The 17,992-nt window shown below is 48.8% G+C and overlaps 2 protein-coding genes across 3 annotated transcripts; both read left to right on the forward strand.

Moving 5' to 3' along the window:
- LOC311220296 (uncharacterized protein) lies at window positions 1-3,363 on the forward strand. Of its 2 annotated transcripts, XM_084303797.1 has the most exons (3): window positions 1-183; window positions 1,510-1,635; window positions 2,387-3,363. In XM_084303797.1, exons 2-3 carry the CDS (start codon window positions 1,586-1,588, stop codon window positions 2,832-2,834), a joined length of 498 nt encoding a protein of 165 aa, XP_084159923.1. In that variant the 5' UTR covers window positions 1-183; window positions 1,510-1,585; the 3' UTR covers window positions 2,835-3,363. The 2 variants fall into 2 exon arrangements, with proteins under 2 accessions (XP_084159923.1, XP_084159922.1); XM_084303796.1 differs by lacking the exon at window positions 1,510-1,635.
- Window positions 3,364-7,038: 3,675 nt separating this feature from the next.
- LOC311220295 (uncharacterized protein) lies at window positions 7,039-10,002 on the forward strand. Its single transcript, XM_084303795.1, has 2 exons — window positions 7,039-7,296; window positions 8,368-10,002. The coding sequence occupies exons 1-2, from the start codon at window positions 7,139-7,141 to the stop codon at window positions 8,813-8,815; spliced, it is 606 nt and encodes a 201-aa protein (XP_084159921.1). The 5' UTR covers window positions 7,039-7,138; the 3' UTR covers window positions 8,816-10,002.
- Window positions 10,003-17,992: the final 7,990 nt, after the last annotated feature.

The raw sequence follows: 17,992 nt of genomic DNA on the forward strand, positions 1-17,992 counted from the left end.
CACAGCCCTGCAGTTCTCCTGCAGCACGATCAGAGGGAAGATGGCAGCCAAGAAGGTGCAGAAGTCTCGCAATCCTAAATTGCAGTCCGACCTGGAAAGCCTGATGGGAAATATAGAAGTCTGCCGCAGTGTGGGCGTGGAGATCATCAACAACACCAAAAAGGTGATGCTGGAGGACTTCAGGTGTGCATCCCCTGCTCCCCTACTGCTTTCCGCCAGCCTCCCCTGAGGGATCTCCTTAAAATGCTTTGGGTGTTGGGAAAACAATGGGGGCAAGCTCAGTGCCTGGAGCCAGAGCTCTCGCCTGCAAGTTCTTCTAGTGCCTGTTGGACACCTCCTCTGTATACACCAGCTGCACTACTCAGATGCATGCGCTTTGAGAAAGCCTTTCCTTATTGTTATATATGGAGTGGTAATTCATGTCAAGAAAATGGTTGATATTAATAAAGAAGGGGGAGATTTGAGAGTGTGGCCATGGGGGTTGGAAAGCCTGTTAAGTCATGGACTGTAAGGACTGTTAAGTCATGGAACTTAAAGGATTGTTTGTTACCTTTTCTGATTGCATAGGCATACTCGGGTTTAGTATGTAAAGCAATGTTCTGTATATTTAGAATGTTTGATGCTTGTGTATGTGTGTTGGTGGAGCGTAGGCTCCCCGCACACCCAGAGCTGTTTACTTGCCTTTTATACCTTTTATACCTTTTAGAAATATTTGCTTTATAAATATTACAAAATTCAGATTGAGTTGAGACTTCATTTATAACACATTGGTGACCCTGACGTGATCTTCTTGGACTTTGGATCTGTGACAGGTAAAGGGAGGCACCCCACACAGTGGCCCTTGCTGATAGTGGTGCTATAGTCCAACAAGCTTTTGAACATAAGAGGCAAGTAAAGAACCAAGAGCTCTTATTTTGTGACCCGTAATTCTGCACGCAAGACCCGAACGAAGATACCATTCAGTTGGGTGGAACTCGGTTGTGTGACTGTGTGTAGGGATGTAACTGAGATGGAATTTAGTTCCGAAGCTAAGAATTCGGGGGTGGGTTAACCACTTGCAAGACACCTCTAAACACAGGCACAGCCAGGGATTCAGAACCTCTTTAAGGGTTCCAGGGATTCAGAACTTATTTGAAGCTTCCAGGGATTCGGCCAGGGATTTGGAACCTCTTTGAGGGTTCCAGGGATTTGGAACCTCTTTGAGGGAGAGTTCCAGGGTTTCAGAGCTTATTTGAAGCTTCCAGGAAGGGTCAGGTGAAAAGGGACCCATAACAGGAACTTGAAGTATATCAGGGCATAGCTACCCCTGTTGGATGCTAATTGTACCAATTGAAATAATAGCTGGGAAATATACTTAGAGGATTGGTTATCTAATTTGATCAACCGAATCTGATGTGTGTGATGCTGCTAGTGACAATTATCATACACTCTGTGGAACAATGAGTTGGGTGAAATATTCTGGATATGGGATTCCAAGCATTGCTAAAAACTTGTTTATAAATCTTGCAGAGAATATCATTTATAACATTATCCACCTTTGGAGGACTTCCTTTCCTTAACCAGCTTGCCCGGATGACCTGAGGCCATGAGGATGAGCTCTCATCTCTTCCAGATTGGGGGAACCAGCAGAAACCAGTACATATTTATGCTGTGCTACCACTGCCTTTTGCCACTCTCTTTTCCTATTCCCTTCCCATTAAGGCTCAGTTTGTGCACTTTGAGATCTACTGAGGTTTTCAGAGAGGGCAGGGGCAGTTATTAACAGCATGACCAAATGCCTTAACAATGTAAAGGTGTTAAGAAACAGAAGGGGGGTGCCATCAGGGGAATTTCTCCTGGGACAGGTGTGTATTCTGGAGTGACAAGGGAGAGGTATCAATAATGCTACAGTCTGGGGCAGAAGAGCAAAGGCCAGAGGTTCACGGGACCACAGACTGCTTGAGGTTGGCAGGGGCCTCTGGAATTCCTTTGGTCACTTACCCAGGACCATGTCCAGAGGGATTTTGAGTATCTCCAAAGATAGACAAAATATATAAAAAAAAATTGATATCTCCACCACATCTCTGGGCAGCCTGTGTGAGTCCTCAGTCACCTTCATGGTAAAGACGTTTCCTGATGTTCAGAGGGAACCTCCTGTGTTTTATTTCGTGCCCATCACCTCTTGTTCGGTCCCTGGGCACCACTGAAAAAAGTCTGCTCTGTCTTCATTGCATGCTCCCTGCAGGTATTTACATACATTGGCAAGATCCCCTTGAGCCTTGTCTTCTCCTTGGTAAATTGTCCCAGCCCCCTCAGCCTCTCCTCCCTTGTTGGTTTTGTGACCCTCCATGGGACTCTCTCCAGCACATCCACGTCTCTTTTTGTTCTGGCCCTTCTCTTCCTGCAGGAGTTACTGCTTCAGTGGCAAGATCCGGACCGTTCTCCCCTTTGAAATCGGCCCACAGTCCGTAGGAAGATGCATTTTTGCAAAGACACCATACAGCCTGCGTGGGAGTGTGGGTGTCCTGGTCTGCAAGGCCGGCTCTTTCTCACTGGCCATCATGTTCTCCAACCCCTTCGACTACGTCCTTTACAGCATCGAGTTCGCTCTGGAGCTCTTCAAAACAGAGAACCACGTGGGAAACCTCCATGCAGTCTTCTCCAATATGATCGAAAGCAAGCCTTACTGCAAATCCACACTCTTCCAGAGAGCCCAACTAGCGTCAGACCATGAAACTCTGGAGGTCTCCTCGGGGAATATTCGTGTCAGAGCCAAGATGTCCAACAGTGCAAAAGCGATCCTGAAAGTCCAGGTAGATGATATAGATCCCCCACCCTATTCCAAAGACATGTGAGTGAAGACACCGTTGCTGTCAAAAGCTTCCCTCGTGAGATTTTCATCAAGGATGAAGGTAGAGATCTCACTGTGCTGCCTCTTTGGTGATCGCAGGTGGTGGCTGATGATAAATCTGGTGGGAGATGGCACCACCAGCAGCCCGGTCGCTCTTAACTATCCTACAGCTTTGATGACTTTGCCAATAAGCTAACAGCAGCTTGTAGAGTGCTATCTCACGCTTATGGGTGATAACTAATAAACAATGCTCTAACCCTTGTATACTGCATATGTCCTCCTTGCAGAGATGCTTAGCGTGTGGATAAGGATGCCTACAGAGAGCATCACAGCAAGATGCAGTGACACCCCCCTGCCACCATGCCCTCCCTCTGCTCTGCCCCGTGCTTTTTTTCTAGCTCAGGCAGCCATCCCAGCTCTGTTTGGGATGTCTGGGGACATCCTAAAAGCTGACGGACAGCAGCTCCAGTTCTGTTGCTCAGCCCGTGCCAGGAGGAGTGACCCTTGTCAGCAGGGGACATCTATTTGTGCCACCCCTGCAGCCCCTAGGCACCGTTTCAACTTTGCCCCTTGCACTGTAGGGAAATGCCTGCACAAAATCACCTCTGGCATGTCTCATCCTCCCACTCCCCACACTTTGCCCGTGGGTGGAGGCGCACGCTGATCTCCAGTGCTTCCTTCCCAGAAGTCAGGCACCACAGGAGAAACAAAAGGGTGAGAGGGGCTGGCTTTTGCAAAATGATGCATCCAGGCCAACGTGTAAATAAATACACACTGGAGGACGAAGTGTCGGGTGGAGCCTGCTGCAGTGGAGCTCAGGCTAACAGAAAGCACGTCATGGTTTCCTGGAAGGGGGCCTTGGTTTTGTGCTTCAGCCGAGCTCCTCCCCTCTGCTTTCCCAGCACCCTGCTCCACCACCCCTCCCCGAGCCAGCAGCCACTGGGACAAAAGGGGGATTTCGGCTTCCCTTCCCTCACCCTTTCCCTCCCTTCTTTAAATCTCACGTGGTCACTGGCTGTGACATCAGAAAACAAACACAAAATGAAACAAACAACCAAACAAAAAAAACAACAAAAAAAATTCCTCGTCAGAAAAAGCAAGCAAGCAAACAAACAACAAAAAAAAAGCAACCTTCCCTGTATTGGGCTTCCATAGCACAGGGAGGCTGCGGGGGTGGCCTCTGTGAGAAGAGACCAGGAGCTGCCTCATGTCAGGGACAAGCGAGTTCCAGACAGGTTGAAAAGGGACAGCAGCAGCTGAGATAAAGTGAGACAAAAAGAACCCTGCAGGCACCAAGGTCGGTGCAGCAAGAGGGCAGGATGTGCTCCAGGCATGCAGCACAAGTTCCCCTGCGGCCTGTGGAGAGGCCCCTGCTGGAGCAGGCTGTCCCCCTGCACCCATGGGTCCCACACGGAGCAGATCTCCACGCTGCAGCCCCCCCATGGGTGGAGGAGCCCCCGGTGGAGCAGGTGGATGTGTCCTGGAGGTGGCTGTGGCCCATGGAGAGGCCCGGCAGGAGCAGGCCCCAGGCTGGAGCTGCAGCCCGTGGAGAGGAGCCCACACAGGAGCAGGGGGCCTGGGGGGAGCTGCTGCCCGTGGGGGACCCAGGTTAGAGCAGATCTTAAAGATCAGGTTAGAAGGACAGCATTCCAGAGGAGGGACCCCTTGTTGGGGCAGGGGCAGGGAGTGAGTGTGGAGAAGTGAGGGAGACGAAGCGTTAGGGACTGACTGCAGCCCCCATTCCCCCATCCCTGTGCACTGCTTGGGGGGAGGAGGCAGAATGAGATGGATGACTAGGGAAGGTGTTTGTTGTTTGCTTTTAGTTCCCACTGCTCTCCACTGTCATTCGTTGGCAATAAATCACAGCAATCTTACCCAAGCTGCATCTGTTTTGCCCATGTGAGTAACTGGTGGGACATCGCCCCGTTCTTAGCTTAACCCGTGAGTTTTTCAGTGCTTCAGAGAGGTTTTTCCCTTTGGCAAGGTGAAACAAGTTCCCACCTGCAAGGAGCAGAGTGAAAAGCCACCATGTGTGGGTTCAGCTGGTTGATGCTGTCCTTCTGCTTGTCAGGACAGTGGCCTGACAAATAACAAGGACAAACAACATGGGGAGAGACAATAAGGACAGATGAAGTGCGTGACATATAGCTGGACATGCAGGCATTATCCATAGGTTTGTGCCCGGTGCACCTGGTCAGTAAGCACAGAGTCAGAATCCACGTGAAGGTGTTATATATGGAGTAGTAATTCGTGTCGAGGAGATGGTAGATATTAATAAAGAAGGGGGAGATTTGGGAATGTGGCCATGGGGGTTGGAAAGCCCCGTGGTTGAGATAACATTAGACTCTTAACGATGAGGCCATCAGGAATATAAAAGAGTTTAGAGGGAACAAAGAAGGGTGATTCAGGAGACTCCATGCAGTCTCTGGTTTCTTGTTCTCCAGATGGTCTCTTGTTCTCCAGCCATTAAGGCATGGATGTTTCTGGGTGTTTGCTGTTGTTGTTACATTCAAAGTTGTCTGACCAATGAAAAGTTGTTTTGAAAAGAACTGCTGTGAGGAGAAGGGTATAAGAGGGGAGCCTGCCCTCAAGATAAAAAAGGCAACACGATGAAGTTACATCAATAAAGAAGCAGGAAAAAGAAGTGAAGAGGAACAGGCTGGCAGAATGGAGACCAGGACGGGAACAGGCACTTTGATTGCCTCATGAAGATAGGTTCAGCCAAACTCAGCAAACTGCTCAAAGAAGCTCATACAGAAAGTCGCTGGAAATAGGCGCACTGGAGCTGGAGAGAAGCTCGAGCTGAGAGAAGCGGACCCGTGCACACAGCTGCCCCTCGCTGGTAAGCAGCTGCACATTTGATGGGGAATCATACGTCCTTAGGAACAGAGCCTAAAATATGGGACCAAACTGAGGTCAAGGTGTGGGACTCTGCAACTAAAAATGGCAAGGTCGAAGTGGGATTGCTAGGCACCTGGTGAGCAATCTCTGAGGCCTTAAAGAGCCATGTGGAGCCACAATCACAAACGTGTGGTTTGCCAGATAGTGAGGGAGCTGCGGGCTCCTTTACTGATGCGACTGCTACGCCATCAGCCCCTCTGCTGCTACAGCCATCGAAGGCCTTTGCTGTTACGCCCTCTGATGACCTGCACATGCCTTTTGACCCAGGCCTCATTGGCCTTGAAAAGGAGATGGATATGCTTTTCTTCGATCTGGGAAGAACAGGATACATAAGGCCTGAAGACCAAGTTGATTGACAACTTAAAGCGAGACATATTGTTCAAAAGGAATGGAAAATAGAGACTGTTATTTGTAATCAAGAAAAGGAATGGAAAATGGAGACTGTTAAGTCATGGAACTTAAAGGATTGTTTGTTACCTTTTATGTATAGGCGTACTCGATTTTAGTAAGTTATGGAACTTGGAGGATTGTTTGTTACCTTTTCTGATCGTGAATATGTATAGGCATACTTGGGTTTAGTATGTAAAGTAATTTTCTGTATATTTAGAATGTTTAATGTTTGTGTGTGCGTGTTGGTGGAGCGTAGACTCCCAGCATTGTTAAATTGCCTTTTATACCTTTTAGAAATATTTGTTTTATAAATATTACAAAATTCAGATTGAGTTGAGACCTCATTTATAACAAAGGTCTTTTCATTAAGTAATTAATTATATAATTCTGCAGAATCAGGTGCTTGGCGATTTTTGCAAAGCAAGCACCCCTCTGACTTGGAGCACCACTATTTATACACACATAAACACACTCGTTAACATGTGAAGCCATCTCTCTGGATACTTCTGATCGCCAAGAAGAGAACAGGAAAACCAGGACTGATGTTTATGGCATTTGCACATGCAGCTTCCCATCCTCCAGCTGTTTCAAGCTCAGGTATTTCCTGACCTTGTTTTGAGCAGCTCTATCTGACTTTGTCCCCCACAAGCTTCCTGCTGCTCTCAGGAAGGATGTGGGAGGTTGTTTTTGATGTGCACGTTGTTTTCTGAGCATCAGCAGCAGGGCTTGACAAGGCAAGGGACTTTGGCCATGGATACCTGGCAAGTCTCTAGGGCTAGATGCTTCCAGAACCAGGGATAAGGATGGAGGAGAGATTCGCAGCCCTCTGCTCAGAACCACCCACAATTTCCTTTCACAGGAGCTGCCCTTTATCAGCCCTGAGAAGCCTTGCAGACACTGGGGAGGAGCTATGCTCTCAGTTCCCATAGCAGGAGGTGGCCCTACCCATTCTCTTGTTTCACTTCTGCCTTAGTTCAAAGCCTCCGCTGCTCCACAGCCCTGCAGCGCTCCTGCGGCATGATCAGAAGGAAGAGGTCAGCCAAGAAGGTGCAGAAGTGTAACAGTCCTCAATTGCAGTCCGACCTGGAAAGCCTGATGGGAAATATAGAAGTCTGCCGCAGTGTGGGCGTGGAGATCATCAACAACACCAAAAAGGTGACGCTGGAGGACTTCAGGTGTGCATCCCCTGCTCCCCTACTGCTTTCCGCCAGCCTCCCCTGAGGGATCTCCTTAAAATGCCTTGGGTGTTGGGAAAACAATGGGGGCAAGCTCAGTGCCTGGAGCCAGAGCTCTCTCCTGCAAGTTCCTCCAGCTCCTGCTGGACCCCTCCTTTCTATACACCAGCTGCACTACTCAGATGCATGCACTTTGAGAAAGCCTTTCCTTATCCATCTTTGGAGGACTTTCTTTCCTTACCTACCTTACCCAGATGACCTGAGGCCATGAGGATGAGCTCTCATCTCTTCCAGATTGAGGGAACCAGCAGAAACCAGTACATATTTATGCTGTGCTACCACTGCCTTTTGCCACTCTCATTTCCTATTCCCTTCCCATTAAGGCTCAGTTTGTGCACTTTGAGATCTACTGAGGTTTTCAGGGAGGGCAGGGGCAGTTATTAACAGCATGACCAAATGCCTTAACAATGTAAAGGTGTTAAGAAACAGAAGGGGGGTGCCATCAGGGGAATTTCTCCTGGGACAAGTGTCATTCGGTGTATTCTGGAGAGACAAGGGAGAGGTATCAATAATGCCACAGTCTGGGGCAGAAGAGCAAAGGCCAGAGGTTCACAGGACCACAGACTGCTTGAGGTTGGCAGGGGCCTCTGGAATTCCTTTGGTCACTTACCCAGGACCATGTCCAGAGGGATTTTGAGTATCTCCAAAGATAGACAAAATATATAAAAAAGTGGATATCTCCACCACATCTCTGGGCAGCCTGTGTGAGTCCTCAGTCACCTTCATGGTAAATACGTTTCCTGATGTTCAGAGGGAACCTCCTGTGTTTTATTTTGTGCCCATTACCTCTTATTCTGTCCCTGGGCACCTCTGAAAAAAGTCTGCTCTGTCTTCATTGCACACTCCCTGCAGGTATTTACATACATTGGCAAGATCCCCTTGAGCCTTGTCTTCTCCTTGGTAAATTGTCCCAGCCCCCTCAGCCTCTCCCTTGTTGGTTTTGTGGCCCTCCATGGGACTCTCTCCAGCACATCCACGTCTCTTTTTGTTCTGGCCCTTCTCTTCCTGCAGGAGTTACTGCTTCAGTGGCAAGATCCGGACCGTTCTCCCCTTTGAAATCGGCCCACAGTCCGTAGGAAGATGCATTTTTGCAAAGACACCATACAGCCTGCGTGGGAGTGTGGGTGTCCTGGTCTGCAAGGCCGGCTCTTTCTCACTGGCCATCATGTTCTCCAACCCCTTCGACTACGTCCTTTACAGCATCGAGTTCGCTCTGGAGCTCTTCAAAACAGAGAACCACGTGGGAAACCTCCATGCAGTCTTCTCCAATATGATCGAAAGCAAGCCTTACTGCAGATCCACACTCTTCCAGAGAGCCCAACTAGCGTCAGACCATGAAACTCTGGAGGTCTCCTCGGGGAATATTCGTGTCAGAGCCAAGATGTCCAACAGTGCAAAAGCGATCCTGAAAGTCCAGGTAGATGATATAGATCCCCCACCCTATTCCAAAGACATGTGAGTGAAGACACCGTTGCTGTCAAAAGCTTCCCTCGTGAGATTTTCATCAAGGATGAAGGTAGAGATCTCACTGTGCTGCCTCTTTGGTGATCGCAGGTGGTGGCTGATGATAAATCTGGTGGGAGATGGCACCACCAGCAGCCCGGTCGCTCTTAACTATCCTACAGCTTTGATGACTTTGCCAATAAGCTAACAGCAGCTTGTAGAGTGCTATCTCACGCTTATGGGTGATAACTAATAAACAATGCTCTAACCCTTGTATACTGCATATGTCCTCCTTGCAGAGATGCTTAGCATGTGGATAAGGATGCCTACAGAGAGCATCACAGCAAGATGCAGTGATACCCCCCTGCCACCATGCCCTCCCTCTGCTCTGCCCCGTGCTTTTTTTCTAGCTCAGGCAGCCATCCCAGCTCTGTTTGGGATGTCTGGGGACATCCTAAAAGCTGACGGACAGCAGCTCCGGTTCTGTTGCTCAGCCCGTGCCAGGAGGAGTGACCCTTGTCAGCAGGGGACATCTATTTGTGCCACCCCTGCAGCCCCTAGGCACTGTTTCAACTTTGCCCCTTGCGCTGTAGGGAAATGCCTGCACAAAATCACCTCTGGCATGTCTCATCCTCCCACTCTCCACCACTCTGCCCGTGGGTGGAGGCGCACGCTGATCTCCAGTGCTTCCTTCCCAGAAGTCAGGCACCACAGGAGAAACAAAAGGGTGAGAGGGGCTGGCTTTTGCAAAATGATGCATCCAGGCCAACGTGTAAATAAATACACACTGGAGGACGAAGTGTCGGGTGGAGCCTGCTGCAGTGGAGCTCAGGCTAACAGAAAGCACGTCATGGTTTCCTGGAAGGGGGCCTTGGTTTTGTGCTTCAGCCGAGCTCCTCCCCTCTGCTTTCCCAGCACCCTGCTCCACCACCCCTCCCCGAGCCAGCAGCCACTGGGACAAAAGGGGGATTTCGGCTTCCCTTCCCTCACCCTTTCCCTCCCTTCTTTAAATCTCACGTGGTCACTGGCTGTTGTGATGGAATAATAAAGTTTGTTCATTGTGAAATAAGAAAACACCAGAGGGCTGAAGACGACCCCCTAGCAACAGCGTGCGCAGCCGCAGAATATACCAGGCTGTGGCAACGTGGCAGACAAACAACTGTAACTGTTAGACTATAAAAAGAGGAGACTGAAGGGGGTGGGCGCACCATTGGTGGAGCACGGACTCCCTGGCCGCCCAGCGCTGTTTTGCTTGTATCCGCTTACTCAATTAATAAATATACTTAATGGACCAGAAATTGGCGTGGTCTAATTTATGACAATTTGGTGCCGTGACTCGGATGAAGGCATCAGACTGAGCCGCACTTCAGGGGAGGCGCCCCACCGAGTTTGGCGGCCCCTGAAAACGCAGCCCTCACTCGAGACCTTCACCGACGAACCCTAAATTCAATACAAGCAAATAAAGCCGGCAACCCCAAGCAATCTTTGTGCACGAAGACCGAATGAAGACTCAGGATTGAGTAAGTATAGGCCAGTGAACCATTCGGTTGGGGTTGGGTATCCCGGAACACAACAAACGAGACGTCCAATTGCGGACGAAGCGAGTGTGGACCCCTCGGTAGTGCGGTTCCCACATCCCGCGAGGGACTGGGCCACGAAAAGGGGGAAGCAATTTGTGCGTGTGTGTGTGAAGGTGTTCCGGAAGATGGGACAGAAGAAGAGTAAGCCTTCTGGTCCCATGGGTGGGGTAACATTTGATGTTAGGTTACCCCGGGATTAATGATTAAAAATTGGGAGGATTCCCTTTTAGGTGGGGAAGGAATAAAGTAAAAATGATACATAATTTTGTTGAAGTTTGGGGTGGTAAACAGATTCGAGGAGACCACCTTTACTGGCCTGTATTTGGGTCTTTTGAAGATTGGGTTTGTCAGGCCTAAATATTTATGTAAACTCAAAGGAACCCTTTAGTGTGGAAGAAAGTGAGTATGCGCACCTCTGGATAAATTCAGATACGAGGATGCATCTATAACCTCTAAAAGAAAAAGGAGGGCGGGATAAAAAGAGAAAGGACTTAGAAGTCCCAACACCACCCCCGCCCTATATTCCACCGCCTGCATCAATGGCTCCCGTCCTTAATGGACTCCCCAAATTAGCTAATTCAGGAGAATCGGAATCGGATCATGAAACACAGGGGCCAGTAACCTGAAGCAGGGCAAGAAATCAGAAATCTGCTTTAAGGGAGGGATTATATCCCCTACGAGAAATAGCGATGGGGGGACCCCAGCCAGGAATGGAATATGTGGCCATCCCCATTAACTCAGGGGATGTCCGAGATTTTAAGAAAAGGACAGGAGGAGGGTAAGTGAGCTTTAATGGCAACTGGCATAATGTTTGCAGCTGCTGAGGAATAATTCTAACTGGAATAATAACTGTACATTGTATATTGTATATATAAAAGCCCGGTCATTTTTGTTAAAGTATTCTTTTATACATATGTTAATATGGAAATATAAGAACTGCCATTGAGATGTATGTCTAAGGGAACAAAATTTGCCCAGGCATATCATCAGCTCATCAGGTTTAAATGTCCTCAGTGTAATTGTCAACAGGCAGTTAATTTACAGTGGTTTGATTTTATTTGTGTATCTATATATTGTGAATTTTGGAGGGATTGGGATTGACTAGTAAAGAGCTTCTAGGAAAACAGGGGAATATTAAGCACTGTAGATTACAATAGGAAATGTTCAAAGCAAAGAAACCTCGAGGAAAAGCCCCCTAGGGTGTATACTAACACATTGGAGGGATATAGTGGGGTGAGAGGGTACAGAAAGTAAAAGAACTCAATCAAATATTGTAATCAGTGGTGGCCACTTTATAAACTAGAGGATGGAGCGGAGTGGCCCCTAAATGGAACTATTAATTATAACACCATATTACAGTCAATGTTGTTTTTGTGGAAAGAAGGAAAATGGGATGAAATATGGTATATTGATTGATATGTTGTTTCAGTATCTTGGAGGGAAAAGGTATGGAATTAAGTTGGACTCAGAATGAGCCTTTGGTGCTGGTATTAGAAAAGTACGGGCTGGAGAAAGATAAAGGAAGTGTTAAAAGGGTTGCTGAAGGTGTTAAAGGTGTGGCATGTAATATTTAACAGAGCTGTTTGAAATTGAATGAGCAGGGAAAGGTGATGTAGGCATTATCTAAGTAACAGTCTAGAAGTTTTGGTATATTTGCATATTTGCTGTGGTGTTTGTTCAGTTTCCCAAGCATCGGGGAGGGGGGAACAGCCTGCTCCACCAGGGGCCTCTCCAGCGGCCGCAGGGGGGCTCCGGCTCCAGCGCCTGGAGCGCCTCCTCCCCCTCCTTCTGCACTGACTTTGGTGTCTGCGGGGGGGGTTTCTCGCTCTCCCAACTGCTGTTGAGCAGCAGGTTTTTGTTTGTTTCTTTGTTTGTTTGTTTTCGTGGATGTGCTCTCACAGAGGCACGGACTGTATTGCTCATGGCTTGGCTCTGGGCAGCAGTGGGCCCCTTTGGGGCCAGATGAAATTGTCCCTTATCTACCACGGGGAGGTTTCTGGGTTTTTCTCACGGGGGCTGCCACTGCAGTTTCCCACTCTCACACCCCTCACACCCCCTGAACCTTGCCATCAAACCCAATACACTGGGGAACAGCTAAGTCATTACTGACTTGTAAAGCATCAGAGATTAAATTAACTAATGAAACCCTAAATGTGATGGGGGTAGAAGGTACTGGGATAACAGTGCCATTTTTGGGGAATACTAAGCTGAGACCAGGGGATAAAATGATCACTGGGCAATTATTGTATGTATCCAAGGCGGAAACTAACTTGTTGGGAAGGGATTTGATGATTAAATTGGGCATTCAAATAGTAAATTGTTAGACTGGAATAACAGTGTTATTAATGGAGTGCTCTCAGGCCTTGAGAGCAAACGTATCACAGAATCACAGAATCACAGAATTCTCTAGGTTGGAAGAGACCTCAAGGTCATCGAGTCCAACCTCCAACCTAACGCTAACAGTCCCCACTAAACCATATCCCTAAGCTCTACATCTAAACGTCTTTTGAAGACTTCCAGGGATGGTGACTCCACCACTTCCCTGGGCAGCCTGTTCCAGTGCCTCACAACCCTTTCAGTGAAGAAGTTCTTCCTAACATCTAACCTAAAACTCCCCTGGCTCAACTTAAGCCCATTCCCCCTCGTCCTGTCACCAGGCACGTGGGAGAACAGGCCAACCCCCACCTCGCTACAGCCTCCCTTGAGGGGAGGTATATTCACCTCTGACTGGAAAGACTCTGAAATGGGGGTGGAAGCAACAATATAGGTGGACAATTTTACCTCAGGGGTTTACAGGGCCACCTATCTATTTGGGTAAATTCTAAAAAAGATTTTGGAGCAATTACAACCTCCCAAGGAGGTATTAATGTTACAAATATGTGGATCATTTTAAGGAAAATCGATACTCCCTGATGGGAGAGAAATGCTGAATAAAGTGATAATGAGGCAAATATTAACTGTTTTACATCAGAAGAGTCATTGGGAGGTGTAAGCAATGTGTGATGTTGTTCTAAGAAAGCATGTCTGTGTAGAAATATATACTTTAGGGAAGCACACATGCAGAGGATGTACTATATGTCAAAGGGTAAATAAAAAGGTCTTCTGTAACCTATCTAAAGGGGGACGGGAGCTAGGGCTTTGACCTTTCCAAAGTATACAGGTAGACTTTAAGCTTTACTGCAAGGATTAAAGCAGGCTTTAGAGATTGAGTGGGATTTTCACAGCCCCTGGCACCCCTCCTCTTCTGGAAAGGTAGAGCGAATGAATGGTGAAATTAAGAAACAACTAACAAACTTTATGCTGGAAACAAAGGCTTCTTGGGTAAAATGCTTACCCCTTGCACTGTTAAACATATGGATGCAGCCCAGAACTGATGTAGGAATTTCTCCTTTTGAAATGCTATATGGTATGCCCTATGACTTGGAATTGCCACTTGATCACCCTCAATTCTAATTAAGACTTGGAAAGAGACTTTTTTTTAACACCGCGTTGGGAAGGTCCCTATGTTGTTTTGCTTACTACAGAAACATCTGTCCGGACTGCGGCAAAAGGATGGACACATGCCAGCCGTGTTAAAGGACCCATCTGTGACGAGAAGTGGGAGATCGCTTCAGGAGACAAAGACCTGAAGCTCACACTACGACGAACTCGATAAGTACCATGGGTTAAGATAGAGGCTCTCCCCTGAAGAACACTACTGCTGCCGAGAAGAGCTAAAACCTCGTAGTTGGCCGCAACCCAACTGACGAGTGAGGCAGAGGAGTGAATAAGTGGAGAAAGAAATGGGCCTCAGCCATTCCTATCGGTATTGGGCGTTCTCGCAGTGATTTCATCCTGCATAGCGACTCAACACCACCCCCATCAACCTTTTAAATGGACTTTAAGTCGATTCGAAGATCAACAGGTTATTGCAACCCAGATAACATCAGGGGGGCCAAGCTTTAATGCTACACTATGTCAGCTGGTCCCGAGGTCCCGATGCTGGGAATATATGGGATTTTATATGTGCCCGAGTTCGAATCCTGGAAAGGGGTACTGCAACTCCCCTAATCAATATTACTGCAGCTATTGGGGTTGTGAGACCATAGCCCCCAGTTGGATACCAGGATACGGTAGAGATAAATACCTAAGGGTCCAATGGGGTCCTGTAGTGGGTTTACGTGGCAAGGTTTTGGTAGCAGGGAGCCATAGGGGTGGTTTCTGTGAGAAAGATCTAGAAGCTGCCCCATGTTTGGGAAGGGCCCCATTGTTTTCCAGATCCGAGCCAATAAGCGATGTTGTTTTGCGCCTCTGTGAGAGCATATTTAAGACAGGGAAAAAACGCTGCACCACACAGCAGCCGGGAGAGTGAGAGGAGCGAGGAACAGCCTTGCGCCAAGGTCAGTGTAGAAGGAGGGGGAGAGGTGCTCCAGGCGCCGGAGCAGAAGTCCCCTGCGGCCTGTGGTGAGGACCATGGTGAAGCAGGATGTCCCCCTGCAGCCCATGGAGTACCACGGTGGAGCAGGGTTCCACGCTGCAGCCCGTGGAGGAGACCACGGTGGAGCAGGTGGCCCTGCACCGATGGAGGCTGCCGCCTGTGGAAGACCCCTGCCGGAGCAGATTCCGGGCCGGACCTGTAGCCCGTGGAGAGGAGCCCACGCAGGAGCAGGTGACCCGGCAGGAGCTGCTGCCCGTAGGGGAGCCAGGTTGGAGCAGTTTTCTCCTGAGGGATGGACCCCGTGGTACGGACCCATATCTGGAGCAGTTCTGAAAGAGCTGCTGCCTGTGGGAAGCCCACGCCGGATCAGTTCATCAAGGACTGCATCCCGTGGGTGGGACCCCACAGCACAGGGGACGAGAGTGACCGAGAAGGAGCGGCAGAGAAGAAGTGCTGTAGACTGACCATAACCCCCATTCCCCCGTTCCCCTGCGCCGCTCGGGGGGAGGAGGTGGAAGAGGGTGGATGGGGGGAAGGTGCTTTTGTTTTTTTTTCCTTTGTTTTCTCACTTCTCTCGCTTGTTAGTTGTAGGCAATAAATCTTACTATCTCCTTATGCCGAGTCTGTTTTGCCCGTTACAATAATTATTGCGTGATTTTCTCGTCCTTATCTCAATCCTTGAGCCCTTTTCACATATTTTCTCCCCATTCCTCTTTGAGGAGGGGGAGTGAGAGAGCGGCTGTGGTGGAGCTCGGCTGCCCACTCGAGCGGAACCACGACAGTCTTTTTTGGCGCCCAACGTGGGGCTCAAGGAATTTGAGATAAGGATGATAGTTAGTAGAAGTAACGGGCAAAAATATGTGCAGGATGATTGTTAGGAATGTACAAGTTGTGAAGAATTTAAGAAAGCAGTAACTGTGATATGTTAGTGTGGTGAAGGGACGAGGGGTGGTGTGTGTGTAAAATGTCCACCTTGTCGGTGCTGTGATGATGTTATGTTTACTTTGGTGTGGTGAATTCTTTTTCGTTTCGATTTGAGTGAATTTTGTGAAGGTTGTTGTGATAATTGTAAAGTAAGAGTATGTTGTGAGTAGTCTTAAATATGCTTTTAACAGAGGCGAGGGGTGGAATGTAGTGGGTTTACGTGGCAAGGTTTTGGTAGCAGGGAGCCATAGGGGTGGTTTCTGTGAGAAAGATCTAGAAGCTGCCCCATGTTTGGGAAGGGCCCCATTGTTTTCCAGATCCGAGCCAATAAGCGATGTTGTTTTGCGCCTCTGTGAGAGCATATTTAAGACAGGGAAAAAACGCTGCACCACACAGCAGCCGGGAGAGTGAGAGGAGCGAGGAACAGCCTTGCGCCAAGGTCAGTGTAGAAGGAGGGGGAGAGGTGCTCCAGGCGCCGGAGCAGAAGTCCCCTGCGGCCTGTGGTGAGGACCATGGTGAAGCAGGATGTCCCCCTGCAGCCCATGGAGTACCACGGTGGAGCAGGGTTCCACGCTGCAGCCCGTGGAGGAGACCACGGTGGAGCAGGTGGCCCTGCACCGATGGAGGCTGCCGCCTGTGGAAGACCCCTGCCGGAGCAGATTCCGGGCCGGACCTGTAGCCCGTGGAGAGGAGCCCACGCAGGAGCAGGTGACCCGGCAGGAGCTGCTGCCCGTAGGGGAGCCAGGTTGGAGCAGTTTTCTCCTGAGGGATGGACCCCGTGGTACGGACCCATATCTGGAGCAGTTCTGAAAGAGCTGCTGCCTGTGGGAAGCCCACGCCGGATCAGTTCATCAAGGACTGCATCCCGTGGGTGGGACCCCACAGCACAGGGGACGAGAGTGACCGAGAAGGAGCGGCAGAGAAGAAGTGCTGTAGACTGACCATAACCCCCATTCCCCCGTTCCCCTGCGCCGCTCGGGGGGAGGAGGTGGAAGAGGGTGGATGGGGGGAAGGTGCTTTTGTTTTTTTTTCCTTTGTTTTCTCACTTCTCTCGCTTGTTAGTTGTAGGCAATAAATCTTACTATCTCCTTATGCCGAGTCTGTTTTGCCCGTTACAATAATTATTGCGTGATTTTCTCGTCCTTATCTCAATCCTTGAGCCCTTTTCACATATTTTCTCCCCATTCCTCTTTGAGGAGGGGGAGTGAGAGAGCGGCTGTGGTGGAGCTCGGCTGCCCACTCGAGCGGAACCACGACAGGTCCATATGGGTGCATTCCACCGCAAGAGTGGGGAGGACGTGGAGACTGTAAATATCTCTTTTTAAATGTTACCCAACCCACGGATAGAGGGTGGAACATAGGAAGAGTGTGGGGAATAAGATATACGGAACCTGGAACTGACAGGGGAGGACTCATACTAATAAAGAAGGAAAAACCCGAGACTCCCAAGGTAGTCGGGCCTAATAAAGTATTGTCAGGGGAAGATTTGGTTGTCCAGACCGTAAAGATACCTGGGACTGTCTGACCTACTACAGAGTTGTCTGATAACTCGACAGAGTTATCCTTTCCCACGCTGTTTCCAAACACTGTGAAAAAAGAGAGAAGGTGAACCTGATAATAGCATGTGGAAAGTTATAAATGCTAGTTTCCAATCAGACTAATCCTGAGATAACTGAAGGATGCTGGCTATGTGTAAGTGATAAGCCCCCATATTATGAAGCTATAGGGGATATGGGGGGGGTCTGAATATTCAAATTTGTCAAATCCTTCCGAATGCAATTGGGGTCAGGAAATAGGCATAACTTTGACTCAAGTTACGGGGAAAGGTAGGTGTGTCGGCACAGTTCCAAGAGACAAAAGAGATCTGTGCAATGTCACTGAAGAAATAGGCCAAACACACGAATGGTTAATTCCGGCTAACAATACCAGGTGGGTGTGTTCGTCAGTAGGGGTGACACCGTGTTTATCATTAAAGCTGTTTAATGTATCCCATGATTTTTGTGTACAGGTAGTAATTATACCAAGGATTCAATACCATACTGAGGAGTATATGTACACATACCACATGGTAGCCGAACATCATTTGGCAAAAAGAGAACCTATTACGGCCGTCACCTTAGCCACTTTAATGGCTCTCGGGGCTGCAGGTGCGGGAACTGGAATTGCTTCCCTGATAAAACAAAGCCAGGAATTTACTTCTCTACGCATTGCCGTAGATGAGGATCTGGCCCGTATAGAGCAGTCAATAACAGCTTTGGAAAAATCGGTGAGG

The sequence above is a fragment of the Netta rufina genome (assembly GCF_964035555.1).
Source record: "Netta rufina genome assembly, chromosome: 31".
NCBI lineage: Eukaryota > Metazoa > Chordata > Aves > Anseriformes > Anatidae > Netta > Netta rufina.

Coding starts and splice junctions, on each gene's coding strand:
- LOC311220296 (XM_084303796.1), top strand. CDS start 41: ATGGCAGCCAAGAAGGTGCAGAAGTCTCGCAATCCTAAATTGCAGTCC. Junction 184..2,386: donor GTGATGCTGGAGGACTTCAG/GTGTGCATCCCC, acceptor CTCTTCCTGCAG/GAGTTACTGCTTCAGTGGCA.
- LOC311220295 (XM_084303795.1), top strand. CDS start 7,139: ATGATCAGAAGGAAGAGGTCAGCCAAGAAGGTGCAGAAGTGTAACAGT. Junction 7,297..8,367: donor GTGACGCTGGAGGACTTCAG/GTGTGCATCCCC, acceptor CTCTTCCTGCAG/GAGTTACTGCTTCAGTGGCA.